Source organism: Letharia columbiana (assembly GCF_014066305.1).
Source record: "Letharia columbiana isolate WasteWater2 chromosome Unknown Sc0000007_s0, whole genome shotgun sequence".
Classification (NCBI taxonomy): Eukaryota; Fungi; Ascomycota; class Lecanoromycetes; order Lecanorales; family Parmeliaceae; genus Letharia; species Letharia columbiana.
In genome coordinates this window covers 824,241-835,118 of record NW_023501043.1, presented here as the reverse complement: position 1 = coordinate 835,118, position 10,878 = coordinate 824,241, and the positions used below count along the sequence as shown (strand labels likewise).

The window sequence follows — 10,878 nt, the reverse complement described above, 5'->3', positions numbered from 1 at the left end:
TAAGAAATTTACGAAATAGATACGAAAGAATCAGATACAGAAGAACAGAGATCAGCAAACCACCTCCGCTTTTTCACAGCTAATCTAGCTTGAGGAAACTAGAAAGCCTTCTTCTTTAACTCACCAGCGGAGAAACGATATTTTCAATTTCGATAATACTTTCTCTAACGCGAACAACGACAGCGACGTTAAGTTTCTAGATATATAGCCTATCTAGAACCCTAGTTAGCCACCTTCTAAAGGCCGTATCAATACTCTAAGTCTATTATTATCGAAATTATCTTTGAAGTAATTTACTAATATCGACAATTTCGATAACTTTCCCTCTCTCTTATTATCACCTCCTATAATAAAGGCTCTATCTCTTATATTATAGCCCGATCGACGTAGTTAATAATAAAGACTTATTATACCGAACGATTTAGAATCTACTTCGTTAGCAATTATTAGAGCTAATCGAGATATAACCTCGAAGTTATTTAAGAGCCTCTTCGATAACTATATATTTTTAAAATATGTTAACATATATTACTCTACCTCTTAACAAATAAATGTAAATTCAAAATAGCACTAGTAGATACTTGAAAATATATAAAACATAGATACGGTTTCGTTCGATAACTCTATAATCCTACTAAGTAAGGATCGAATATAGAATAGTCGAAAAATTCTTTCTAGTCAGATAATTGCCTTTCTATCTATCATTTAACAGTCTTCTAATATATCTGCTACTGCTGCACTGTAGAATAGTTATTAAGAACTTCTTTGATATAGGTATAGTTAGATAGAATAGACGTTCTCCGTATTTGCTTATTATAATAAGAAGAATAGTACTAAGTAGCAGTAAGAATAACACTTGCAGCTATCTCTTCGAATAGAGAGTTATCTATAACTAGAAATATAGCTACTACAGTTATGAAATATGACTATCAGTTATGAAAATGAAAAATGTCGCTATTACAGTCATAAATGTTCATTATTTCTATATGCTTAGCGTATATTAAGTCTCAAATTATGAGTTAACTTATAATTTACATATTTTTAATATATAATATAGTTTAGTAAGTAAAAATATAATTATCGAACGTAATCGTATATATATAGTACGCTAATTTGAAAATATATTTAGCATATTTTAAAAATATATAATTATCGAAGAGGCTCTAAGTAAATTAGATTAGAGTCTTAATAAGATTATAAAGCTAAGATTAAAATCGAAAAGTAGATTAAGAAGAAGATGATTATAGCGAGGAAGAGAATAAAGACTATAAAGCCTCGAACGAAGAATATATCACAGTTAGAGGATATATTAGCTCGACTAAAATCCTCGCCGCCATTAATAGAATAAACACCTTATAGCACTTATACTAATATCTCTATCGTACGATTACTTCGTATAGAGTGTATATACTTCTAAATAGACTTTTAAATAGATTAAAAAGATATATGATTGATATATCTAGAAGTCTATTTAAAAGTATATTAGTAATAACTCGAAGAGTGAGAAATAAGTGAAATCTAGATAGTTTCTTCAGAATAAACTATATATAGTATATATAAGAAATTTTATAGACACGAGAAATCAAAACATAAATCTCAATAATAAATTTTTCATCATTAGAAAATATAGAATTTTCGTAGATTTAAACTTATAGCCTTTCTAAAACTATAATAAAAGTCGTCGCTAAAAGTCTATATTATAAGACCTCTCTTACTCGTTAAGATATAACGTTCTATTTAGATATTTATATCGTGGAATAAAAGAAATATCGACAATGCACCCACCAGTCAGATATCCACTATATCAAGGTCTATGCCAAGCCGGGTGGCTGCGGGTATACAAGTATACGGCGGACGAGGGCTGACACTACGACAAAACCAAAACCACAATTGAAAAAAAGTTTTAAGACTTCGTTTCGCGATTCCTACTAAGCATATTTCTTGACTTTTATACGAAGCATATATATTATTCCTTTAACTACTGTAGAATTATTGTAGGGAGTCATTGTTGAGGCTTCAGAAATGTATTACGTAGTTTCTAAGCTCAATTGAGCTAGTTTAGGCACCAGCCCACAAAGATTGTACAAAGTTCTCTTCCAAACAAATTCTTCTTCAACAACAACAACAACAACAACAACAACAACATCATGTACGTATACTGCTGCAGTATCTCCTTCCTGTGCTGCTTTGTACGAAGCTACTCCTGGCTAACTTCGTGTCAGCGTGTCTAGTTCCTTCTATGCATGCGTTCCTTCTACATCCTTCCATGTATATTCCATCATTGTTCCTTTCATGTAGTTAGCCATAGATAGCAGTGCTTTGTTCTCCATCAGCTACATAATAGCTGATGGCCCCACCACTGAATCTACACGCTTTCTATCATCACCACTGCTGTGCTACGCTGAGACTTCGTACGTTAGCATCATCATCACCACCACCATCACCACCACCAACAATGTGAGTACAATACTGCAGTCTCCCTCAATGCCTCAATGCCTTCGCTTCCTGCAGCCTTCCCCAATCTCTCTGCTTCGTACGAAGTTGCTCATGCATGATAGCTAGCTAACTTCGTACGGCAGGGCTCTTGTCTTGTGGAACGCCGCCGCTGCCGCCGCTGCCCTTGCCGCCGTCCCGGCTGGCCAGCACCCTCACCTCCTTGTGGGGCAACAGCAGCTCGCACCCTTCATCCATGGCCCGGTCGGTCATGCTGTTCTAGTCTTACCAGGACAGGATGTTGATTTCGTTCGGGGGGCGATTCAGCCTCATCAAATTGGACAGCATCGACCGGGGTACATCAATGCTATCCTGATCCAGTCGCGCGGACAAGCTGCCCCCGTGGCTTGTTGGCAGTGCTTGCAGACTCCGCGTCCTGGTCTCCGCCCCTTTCCCGTGTGCCACCGCTTAGCGGGGCATTTCGGAGGGGCGTGCGCCAATCGCAAATGGCGGGACCACGGAGTTCAGTGCTCCTTCGTACGAAGGCCACCTGGAGATGACGGAGGCAAGGGTGGAGGGAAGCGTAAGCGCCGTTCTCGTTCACCCGAGGGGGTTAATGGCCCTTCGAATCAGAAGCAGGTTGCCGGTCCCCGGCTGGGGGAGAGGGGGTTGCTGGGGGGGGTTAATAACCCCATTGTTATCTGAGTATGTATCAAGTTTCTTCCGTACGATGTTTGCGAGTCTTTTTTCCGCACAGCCCACTTTGAAGCACAGTCATGTACTTGAACGATTAGCCTGCACCTCTACGTGGTGTTCAAGACCAGTACCTTAGCAAAGGGAAGCTAAGATGGGCTACCCTTCTGCACCGTACGAAGTGTCTCTCTTCATGTAACATAGATAGAATAAAATTCAAGTACATTACCTTTAGAAGAATGTCCGTATGAAGTCATTTAGACACTCGTAGCTATCAGTCACCAAGTTTAATGTAATCACTAAGGCCACTGCAGCCACTTAGCCATTACCATTGCAGTTACCTACAGTCACTTCGTACGAAAAAAGTTACTGCAGCTATTTAGCCATGACAATAATTAGCTATCCTAGACAAACTATCTATAAAAGATGTTGAGATCTGAACATGCTGAAGTCTCTTGTTGAAAGATACTCTGGACCAATCTATCCCTTTCGTACGAAGATTTATCTACTAATAGTCAACATCGTACAATGTGTAGATAGATCGTGTTTGACTTACTTCTGCCGTCGCCGCTGCTGCTTCTGCTGCTTCTACTTTCCTTCATATCTACAGGATATTACCGACTTCTTGTCGCCAGTTCGCAAAACCTTCATCTGCACCATCTCCTTGGAAGTCCAATTCTCGTACGCCTTCTAATGGTCGTGGATCTGGTCCAGCCCACTGTAATGCACCCTCCGGTCTTGGAACTAATCCAAGTCGAGGTTCATGTCCTTCGATCTCGTAATTACTTACTGCCGTACGAAGAGCTAGATAATGATCTAGCCACGGCGATTGACACTCATGTGGGGGAATAGCGGGCGGTGAGTACGGATCAAATCCTCGATGACGGAGAAAAGCATTACACCATCCGAGTGTAAAGGATGGAAGATACTCGTCTGGATCTAATGGGCTTGATTAGTATTAAACTAATGCATAGCGTTCTTCGTACGAAGAATGGATTTGAGTAAGATTTATGCATGGCGTTCTTGATACGACAAATCTCATCTTCGTACGAAGTAGAGATTCGTCATATCAAGAACGCCATGTTCGTAGAAAGAAAAGATGCGCTGACTTACCCCAGTCTCCTACGTCACGACGTAGTTGCGTAAGAGTTGGTTCATGTAAACCAAGTCCATAATTTCTAATACCATCTGCAGGATGATAGAAGAGGGTGTATGGCTTTCCCTGCACGGACTTCGGACGATGAGGCTGCTTGCGTATTGTATGTGTGTTCCAATTATCCACGAAGTGTGTGACTTCCGTACGAATAGTAGGAAAGTAGATTGCAAGGATTGCAACTCGATCGGCCAGAACGTCTTTGGAATACTTTCCAGTTCCTCTAAGCGTACCAAAGAAGCTTATCCACTTTTCAAGAAGGCATTTAGTTAGTTGAGCCGACCAAGACTCAATTCGTTGGTTGGAAGTACTTGTCCCGTACATGTAACGCTCTTGAAAAGCCATTTCCGGATCGTATGCCTGTTGCAGAGTAAGATGCGCCTGCGCCATTAGAACAGTCTCGCCCCCACGCTCGGATCGTACGAATCGAGGCTGTTGTCCAAGCACGGAAATGCAGTCTAGAAATCCTCGTAGAACACTAATAGCCGTACGATTGGTAACATCCACAGTAAGCCATGGGATATACCGGGCATGGTCGTCTATCCCGCCGTAGATCTCGATGCCATACTCTGAAAGCTTATCATGACCATCCACAGACCATACCAGATTTGGACCAGGACCGACGTATTCACCTCTCTTCCGCTGCACATCCCGAAGTCGTCGATCAACAGCATCGGGAAGAATCGTACGATACTGGGCAAAGAGACGATCTCTAAGATACTTTAGCATGCATGGAGATAATTGAATTCGTACGAAGAGTACCTTGCAACTGGATGTCCTAGTTTCCGGAAATGCTCCACCAATTGCCCTCGTCCGTAGCTCTGAATTACATTCTTGCCAAGCTTCTGCTCAATCAACCTTCGTACGACTTCATCCATATGCTCTCTCTTTTCTTGACTCTGTTCTAGTCGCTTGAAGCCGAGCTCTTTTCTGATTCGTATGAGGCCTCGAGGTGTGACTTGAAAGCCTTCAGCCTTCAGCCAGAACAAGTACTGAATCCGATTTCGTAATTGCTCGGAGTCTTCCGTACGATCTTGCTGGTGAGATCTCCATTCTTTTAATCGACGTTGGAGCGTACGAGCATTGATCTTTAGATCTTTGTTATCTGCCAGCCAGGTAACAATCTCCTGCTGTTTCCATTGCTTTGTATGAACTTGATCAAGAATCTCATCTTTATACTCTTCTGATTCTTTAGATGGACGACCGCCAGCACCATGAAGAGGCATTGTACATAAGATCCTCTAAGTAGAAAGTAGAATATCGTACGAAAGAGATAGACAGGTGGGGTTGTCGCAAACAGAAAAATGAAAAGAGAAAAAAAAAAAATTAAATTATATACCCGATAAACGCCGAGACCCCGGCAACATAGGGCGAAATTCGTTGCCTCTCGGTGTTTATCGGATAGCCGGTAGCCACATTAGTAGACGGGGGACTGTCGGAGGGGCGACTGTCCGAAGATAAGTTGCCATTATTATGAGGCCATAGCGTTGGTGGTTGTTTGATCAACCGTTCCATCATTATGCGATATGCGATAGTAGGGAGACAGGTGGCCATGGCGAGTACTGTTTGTATGGCCACTGCACCAGTAGTGGGCTCTTCATTCGAATTGTTCTCTTGTTCTCCCTCCCACCCACACCTATATATAGCTTCATTTTCACTCCAGGGAATGTCGCTCAGACATGGGAGTTTTTCTAGCGCTGGGGGGCCTTTCTGGGCTATTTGCATGCCCAGAAAGGTCTTAGCTGCCCCGGTGTTGGATATGCCCAATCATATATCTACATATCTACTTGTGCATGCGTCATTTCTGTATGGCCTCACTGTTTGCGAGCACTAAGTAGGTCTGACCCGACGTCACGTGTCAGCTGACAAAGCCACATCCCTAGTCCGAATTGTTCCATATCTCAAGCAGCCTACTTTCGTACTTTCATTACTTCGCTAATCGGCGCTGCAAACTTCCTCTCTTTCGGACAGTTACTGTAAGCTTGCTCGATTACGCATCAATACAGATTTCAGCGCGCTTTAAAGTCGATACCTGCAGACACCACCTGTTTACTGCTAATACCGCAGGACACATCTAGCTGTAGGTCACACGAGCTCTACCACCATCTTAAGTTGATGCTGTCGAAATGTGGCCCCCGCGCATCCCAGCCACCATGTTTTCTCGCCACAGCTTGACTGGGGGCTAGTGAGGGAGAGGCACAGCACACTTATGGCAGGATAGCCGAGATTGCCATGTTGGAAGAGCCTTGAATAGGCGGTGTTCCTCTCGTCGCAAGAAGAGGTTTTTTAATCTTTTTCTCTTTCCAGACATCGGACGAAAGCAATTTTCATTTAAGAAACACATTATTCTTCTACCTACACCATTACCGGTCAGCCACTACCAATGGCCCCCAAGCGTCCTCGCAAGCCTACCGCAAAGGCCATAGCTGCACGTCAGGCTGCCGCCACCAGACCACCACCTCCACAAGAACCGCCCATGGGACCCATAAAGCCCATAAGAGGGCCCTCTGATGGACCCTTACCCCCTTCTATTCTCGCTATATCTTCTGCTCATCAGCCAGGTCCTCCAATGGGCCCACCCACCTCGTTAGACCCGGTCCTTAATCCCTACACCGTTCAGCTATAATTCGCCCGTCAGGAACTCGAACGGAAATAGGCCGACGAAAACAATATACTTTAGGACCGTGACGAACTCGCCCGTATATAAAGCGAGGTCAATGAGATCCGTACCCGTCGCCAGTCGACTACCCCTACCATACACCAGCCCGTACCCCAAGCCCCCATGCCACCGGCCCATCAGCCGTTCCTATTCGCTCCACCTCCCCAGCCGTCACCTATACCTCTCCAGGCCCCACAGCCAACTTTGGCCCTGCCGCAGCAGAGAACGCCAACACCGTCTGAGACGGAAGCAGTGCCACGTCGCTCCTTCTTACATCAAGGTAATAACCCTATAATAACCCCCCTTCTTCTTCGTTTCAAAGCGGTGGACCTGAAATACATCAAACAAATCTACCATGGGACGTTCGATGTTAAACACCTCAACAAGCTATCCAATAGCTTCATTAACCGCCTCGCTGGCGGCGATGAGGAGACCAAGAGACTCAAGGAGCTGCTTCGATGCTTCGAGGTCTATAGCCAAATCATATGTTTCTTTGCCCATAAAACAGTTGCCCTACCCCTTCAAGAAGCCCTATCGGACTACCGCTGCTACATTTCTGACCTATCAACTACCTATACCTTCCAATCGGTACGCCATTTCCACGAGATCTTCGTTTATGGTAGGATTCAGCTTTGTCAAGACGATGCCCATGCATAGCGAACACCCGACAATCACTTAGAAAATCGAATCCTGAGACAGCGACCCCCGCCGACCCAACCGGGAGCCTACCCACCATACAATTCACGCCTAAGTTAGGCTTTACCCCAGGCATATCGTGGTGCTACTCCCACACCTTCTCACCAAAATATCTAAAACCCTCAACCGTTCTACTGCAATCGGTTCAATCGCAATAAACCCTGCAACGCTCGGGGCTATCGCTACCTACACATGTGTAACGTATATGGCCAATCACATCCTGCCACCAGCTGCACCAACGGAGCCTCCGCCAACACCACCCCGCTGGGTGTAAGGCCCCCTCCCACCCCTCGGCTATAACTAATACCGAGGGGCCTTGAGTCGATAGCCGAGTCATTCCCGTACATGCTTACCTCGCTGAGTAAGCCCCTACTAAAAAGACGTAGCCCACTAAAGGAAGACGGCTGGAAGAAATGGCTCAAGGATCACCCCGACCAGGTATTCGTCATTACCTTACTCGCAATCATCGCCCGCGGCGTTAAAATAGACTACCAAGGCCCCAGTCAGTTACTGTTAAGTAAACCCCACCCAAGTACCGCTGCAGCACCCGAAATACTATCCAAAGACCTTCAAAAGCAGGAGGATAACGGCCGCCTAACAAGGCTAGACATGAAACCCTCGAAACACTTCATTTCGTCCCCATTAGGCCTTATCCCGAAGCATAACGGCGGCTGGAGAAGGATTCACGATCTTTCCTTCCCACGGCTACACTCCGTCAACCACTACATTCACGAGGCCTACGGAGCACTCGAGTACACCATACTAGACGATGCTATCGATACCCTACTCGCCCAGGGCGAGGGTGCAATCATAATCAAACGAGACCTCGCCGACGCATTCAGACACATCCCCATAGCCGAGTCGGACTTTTGGCTACTGGGTTTCTTTTGGGACAGCTTCTACTACATTAATAGATTCTTACCATTCGGCCTACGCACCGCACCCTTCATTTTCGATCTATTCGCTAAGACCCTTCATTGGGTACTCGTTGCCGTCCTATTCTAGAGCATCGTTTTCCACTACCTAGACGACTTCTTCGCTATCCTTCCGCCCAACGGCGACGCAGCCCAATTTAGCGACGACTTTAATACCGTCTGCGATGACTGTGACCTAAAGGTGAATCACACCAAGGATAAGAAAGGTACTCGGGTCGAATTTTTAGGAATTCAGTTCGATAGCGAGAAGATAGAGATCAGGCTCCCTCCCGACAAGCTGGAAAGGGCGAGAAAGTCGGTAAAAGCCCTCCTAAATAGGCGGAGCATCCCCCATGACGAGCTTGAGTCAGCGGTAGGTCTGCTATCCTTCTCCGCCAAAGTGGTAATCCCTAATAGGGCTTTTCTGAGAAGGCTCTACTCCGCACTATCCAAAAAACAAGGATATTACCATATCACCGCCGCAATCGCAGCGGACCTACGCTGGTGGGACACCTTCCTATCCAGGTGGAACGGGATACGACTACTCCGCCGCACAGCAGCACGCCGTCACTATTCATGGGACAGACGCTTCGGTAAGCATGAAATGGGAGGGTATATCCTCGAGGATATCGCCACTCGTCCTGAACTAGACGATACGTTTAGTATGCACTTCGCTACCCGCTACCGCAAGAAGGACATCCAATTCAAAGAGATGCTTACCGTCCTTATGGCCATCCGCAGATGGCTACCCCGCTTACACCAATCACACCTTACGCTTTACTGTGATAACGGCGCCGTCGTCGAGGGTATTAGTAGTAGTTCTATGCGTGGGCCGGCTATGACACCGCTCAGGCAAATAGTCATGCTATTCGCTCGATACGATATCGTTTGCAATGTGATTTGGATCCCTACCAAGTGAAATGCTTTAGCCGACTTACTCTCTCGCTTCAAATTTGACAAAATTGCTGACTTACATCCACAGCTGAGCGCTCTCAGCCTACGCAGGAATCATTAAGCCGCGATCCACCTGAGTCATGGTACAAGGAGACTCCTCTGGACCGCAATGCCGCGAGATACCTCTAATAAGGTCTAGCCAATAAGACGAGAAGTAGCTATCAAACGGCGAAGGCCTCCTACACCGAGTTTTATGCCCTATCAAGGACTACCGCGTTTCCCGCCACTATTCAGTCACTTACCGGCTGGATAGCACGTCTAGCCGACCGTCACGTTCAGGTTAAATCCATCAAGGCCTACCTTATAGGCGTCCGGTCAGCCCATGTGGACATGGGATTCGAGGTCTTCCACCACCCACTATTACAGCGGGTGATCGCCGGTATTCGCAGACTACGTGATGAGGCCGATACCAAAGAACGCCGTCCAATCACACGAGACCTACTGCTCCACATCCTTACCCAATTCGATAAAACTTCCCTGGAGGGAGCCACCCTACATACTTCCTTTTGCCTCGCATTTACGACATTCCTTCGTGTGGGCGAATTCACATGGTCCCAAGCTGAATCCGAGGATAGCGACTTCGGACGATGGCATATCACAAGACGTTCGATTACGCTACATAGCCACCATATGGAGCTGTCGCTACCGTCCTCGAAGACGGACCCATTCAGAAGGGGGATCACGCTATCCATTGCCGCTGCAAATAATGACGCCTACCCTATTCGTTCGCTACGAAACTTGTTCACTCGCTTCCCTACCAGTGGTTCATCGCCGCTATTCAATCCGGGCAAGGCCTTTACAAGATAGTACGTCACCGCTACACTACGTAGCACTCTACACACACTCGGTTACCCGGGTCACTACTCAGGACACTCTTTCCGCAGGGGGGCCGCTACCTCCGCGAAGGACGCCGGCCTAACCGACGATAAGATTCAACTACTTGGCCGTTGGAAGTCTGACTCATACCGCTTGTACATCGAAACACACCCGGCCTACATCCTCGCCGCATCACGTCGCCTCCAGCGTCCTTATACAGCTCAGAGCTGACAGGTTCCCGTCAGATGTGGGCTATCTGTTTTAGGAGTTTTCCTAAGGCTAAGCTGCATAGTGGACCGCTATCTACGTGCTACTGGGCCTTAGGACCCAGCCAATCATCATTTAGAACTCATTTGTGCGTGTAGTTTTCGTGGGACGTTTAGCGAGACAGCACTAGTCGCCACAGCTTGACTGGGGGCTAGTGAGGGAGAGGCACAGCACACACTTATGGTGGGGTTTACTTAACAGTAACTGACTGGGGCCTTGATAGCCTATTTTGACGCCGCGGGCGATGATTGCGAGTAAGGTATTAGCGAATACCTGGTCGGGGTGATCCTTGA

At 46.0% G+C, this 10,878-nt stretch overlaps 3 protein-coding genes across 3 annotated transcripts; 2 read left to right on the top strand and 1 right to left on the bottom strand.

The window, feature by feature from the left end:
* Window positions 1–3,730: 3,730 nt before the first annotated feature.
* Window positions 3,731–5,505, bottom strand: HO173_003263 (uncharacterized protein; the record flags this gene model as incomplete). Its single annotated transcript, XM_037305190.1, has 3 exons — window positions 3,731–4,065; window positions 4,240–4,991; window positions 5,042–5,505. 3 exons carry the CDS (start codon window positions 5,503–5,505, stop codon window positions 3,731–3,733), a joined length of 1,551 nt encoding a protein of 516 aa, XP_037168055.1.
* A 1,157-nt stretch (window positions 5,506–6,662) lies between these two features.
* Window positions 6,663–6,905, top strand: HO173_003262 (uncharacterized protein; the record flags this gene model as incomplete). Its single annotated transcript, XM_037305189.1, has 1 exon — window positions 6,663–6,905. One exon carries the CDS (start codon window positions 6,663–6,665, stop codon window positions 6,903–6,905), a length of 243 nt encoding a protein of 80 aa, XP_037168054.1.
* Window positions 6,906–7,061: 156 nt separating this feature from the next.
* On the top strand, window positions 7,062–7,595 carry HO173_003261 (uncharacterized protein; the record flags this gene model as incomplete). The annotated part of the gene is made up of 1 exon (XM_037305188.1): window positions 7,062–7,595. The coding sequence occupies one exon, from the start codon at window positions 7,062–7,064 to the stop codon at window positions 7,593–7,595; it is 534 nt and encodes a 177-aa protein (XP_037168053.1).
* Between the last annotated feature and the right edge of the window lie 3,283 nt (window positions 7,596–10,878).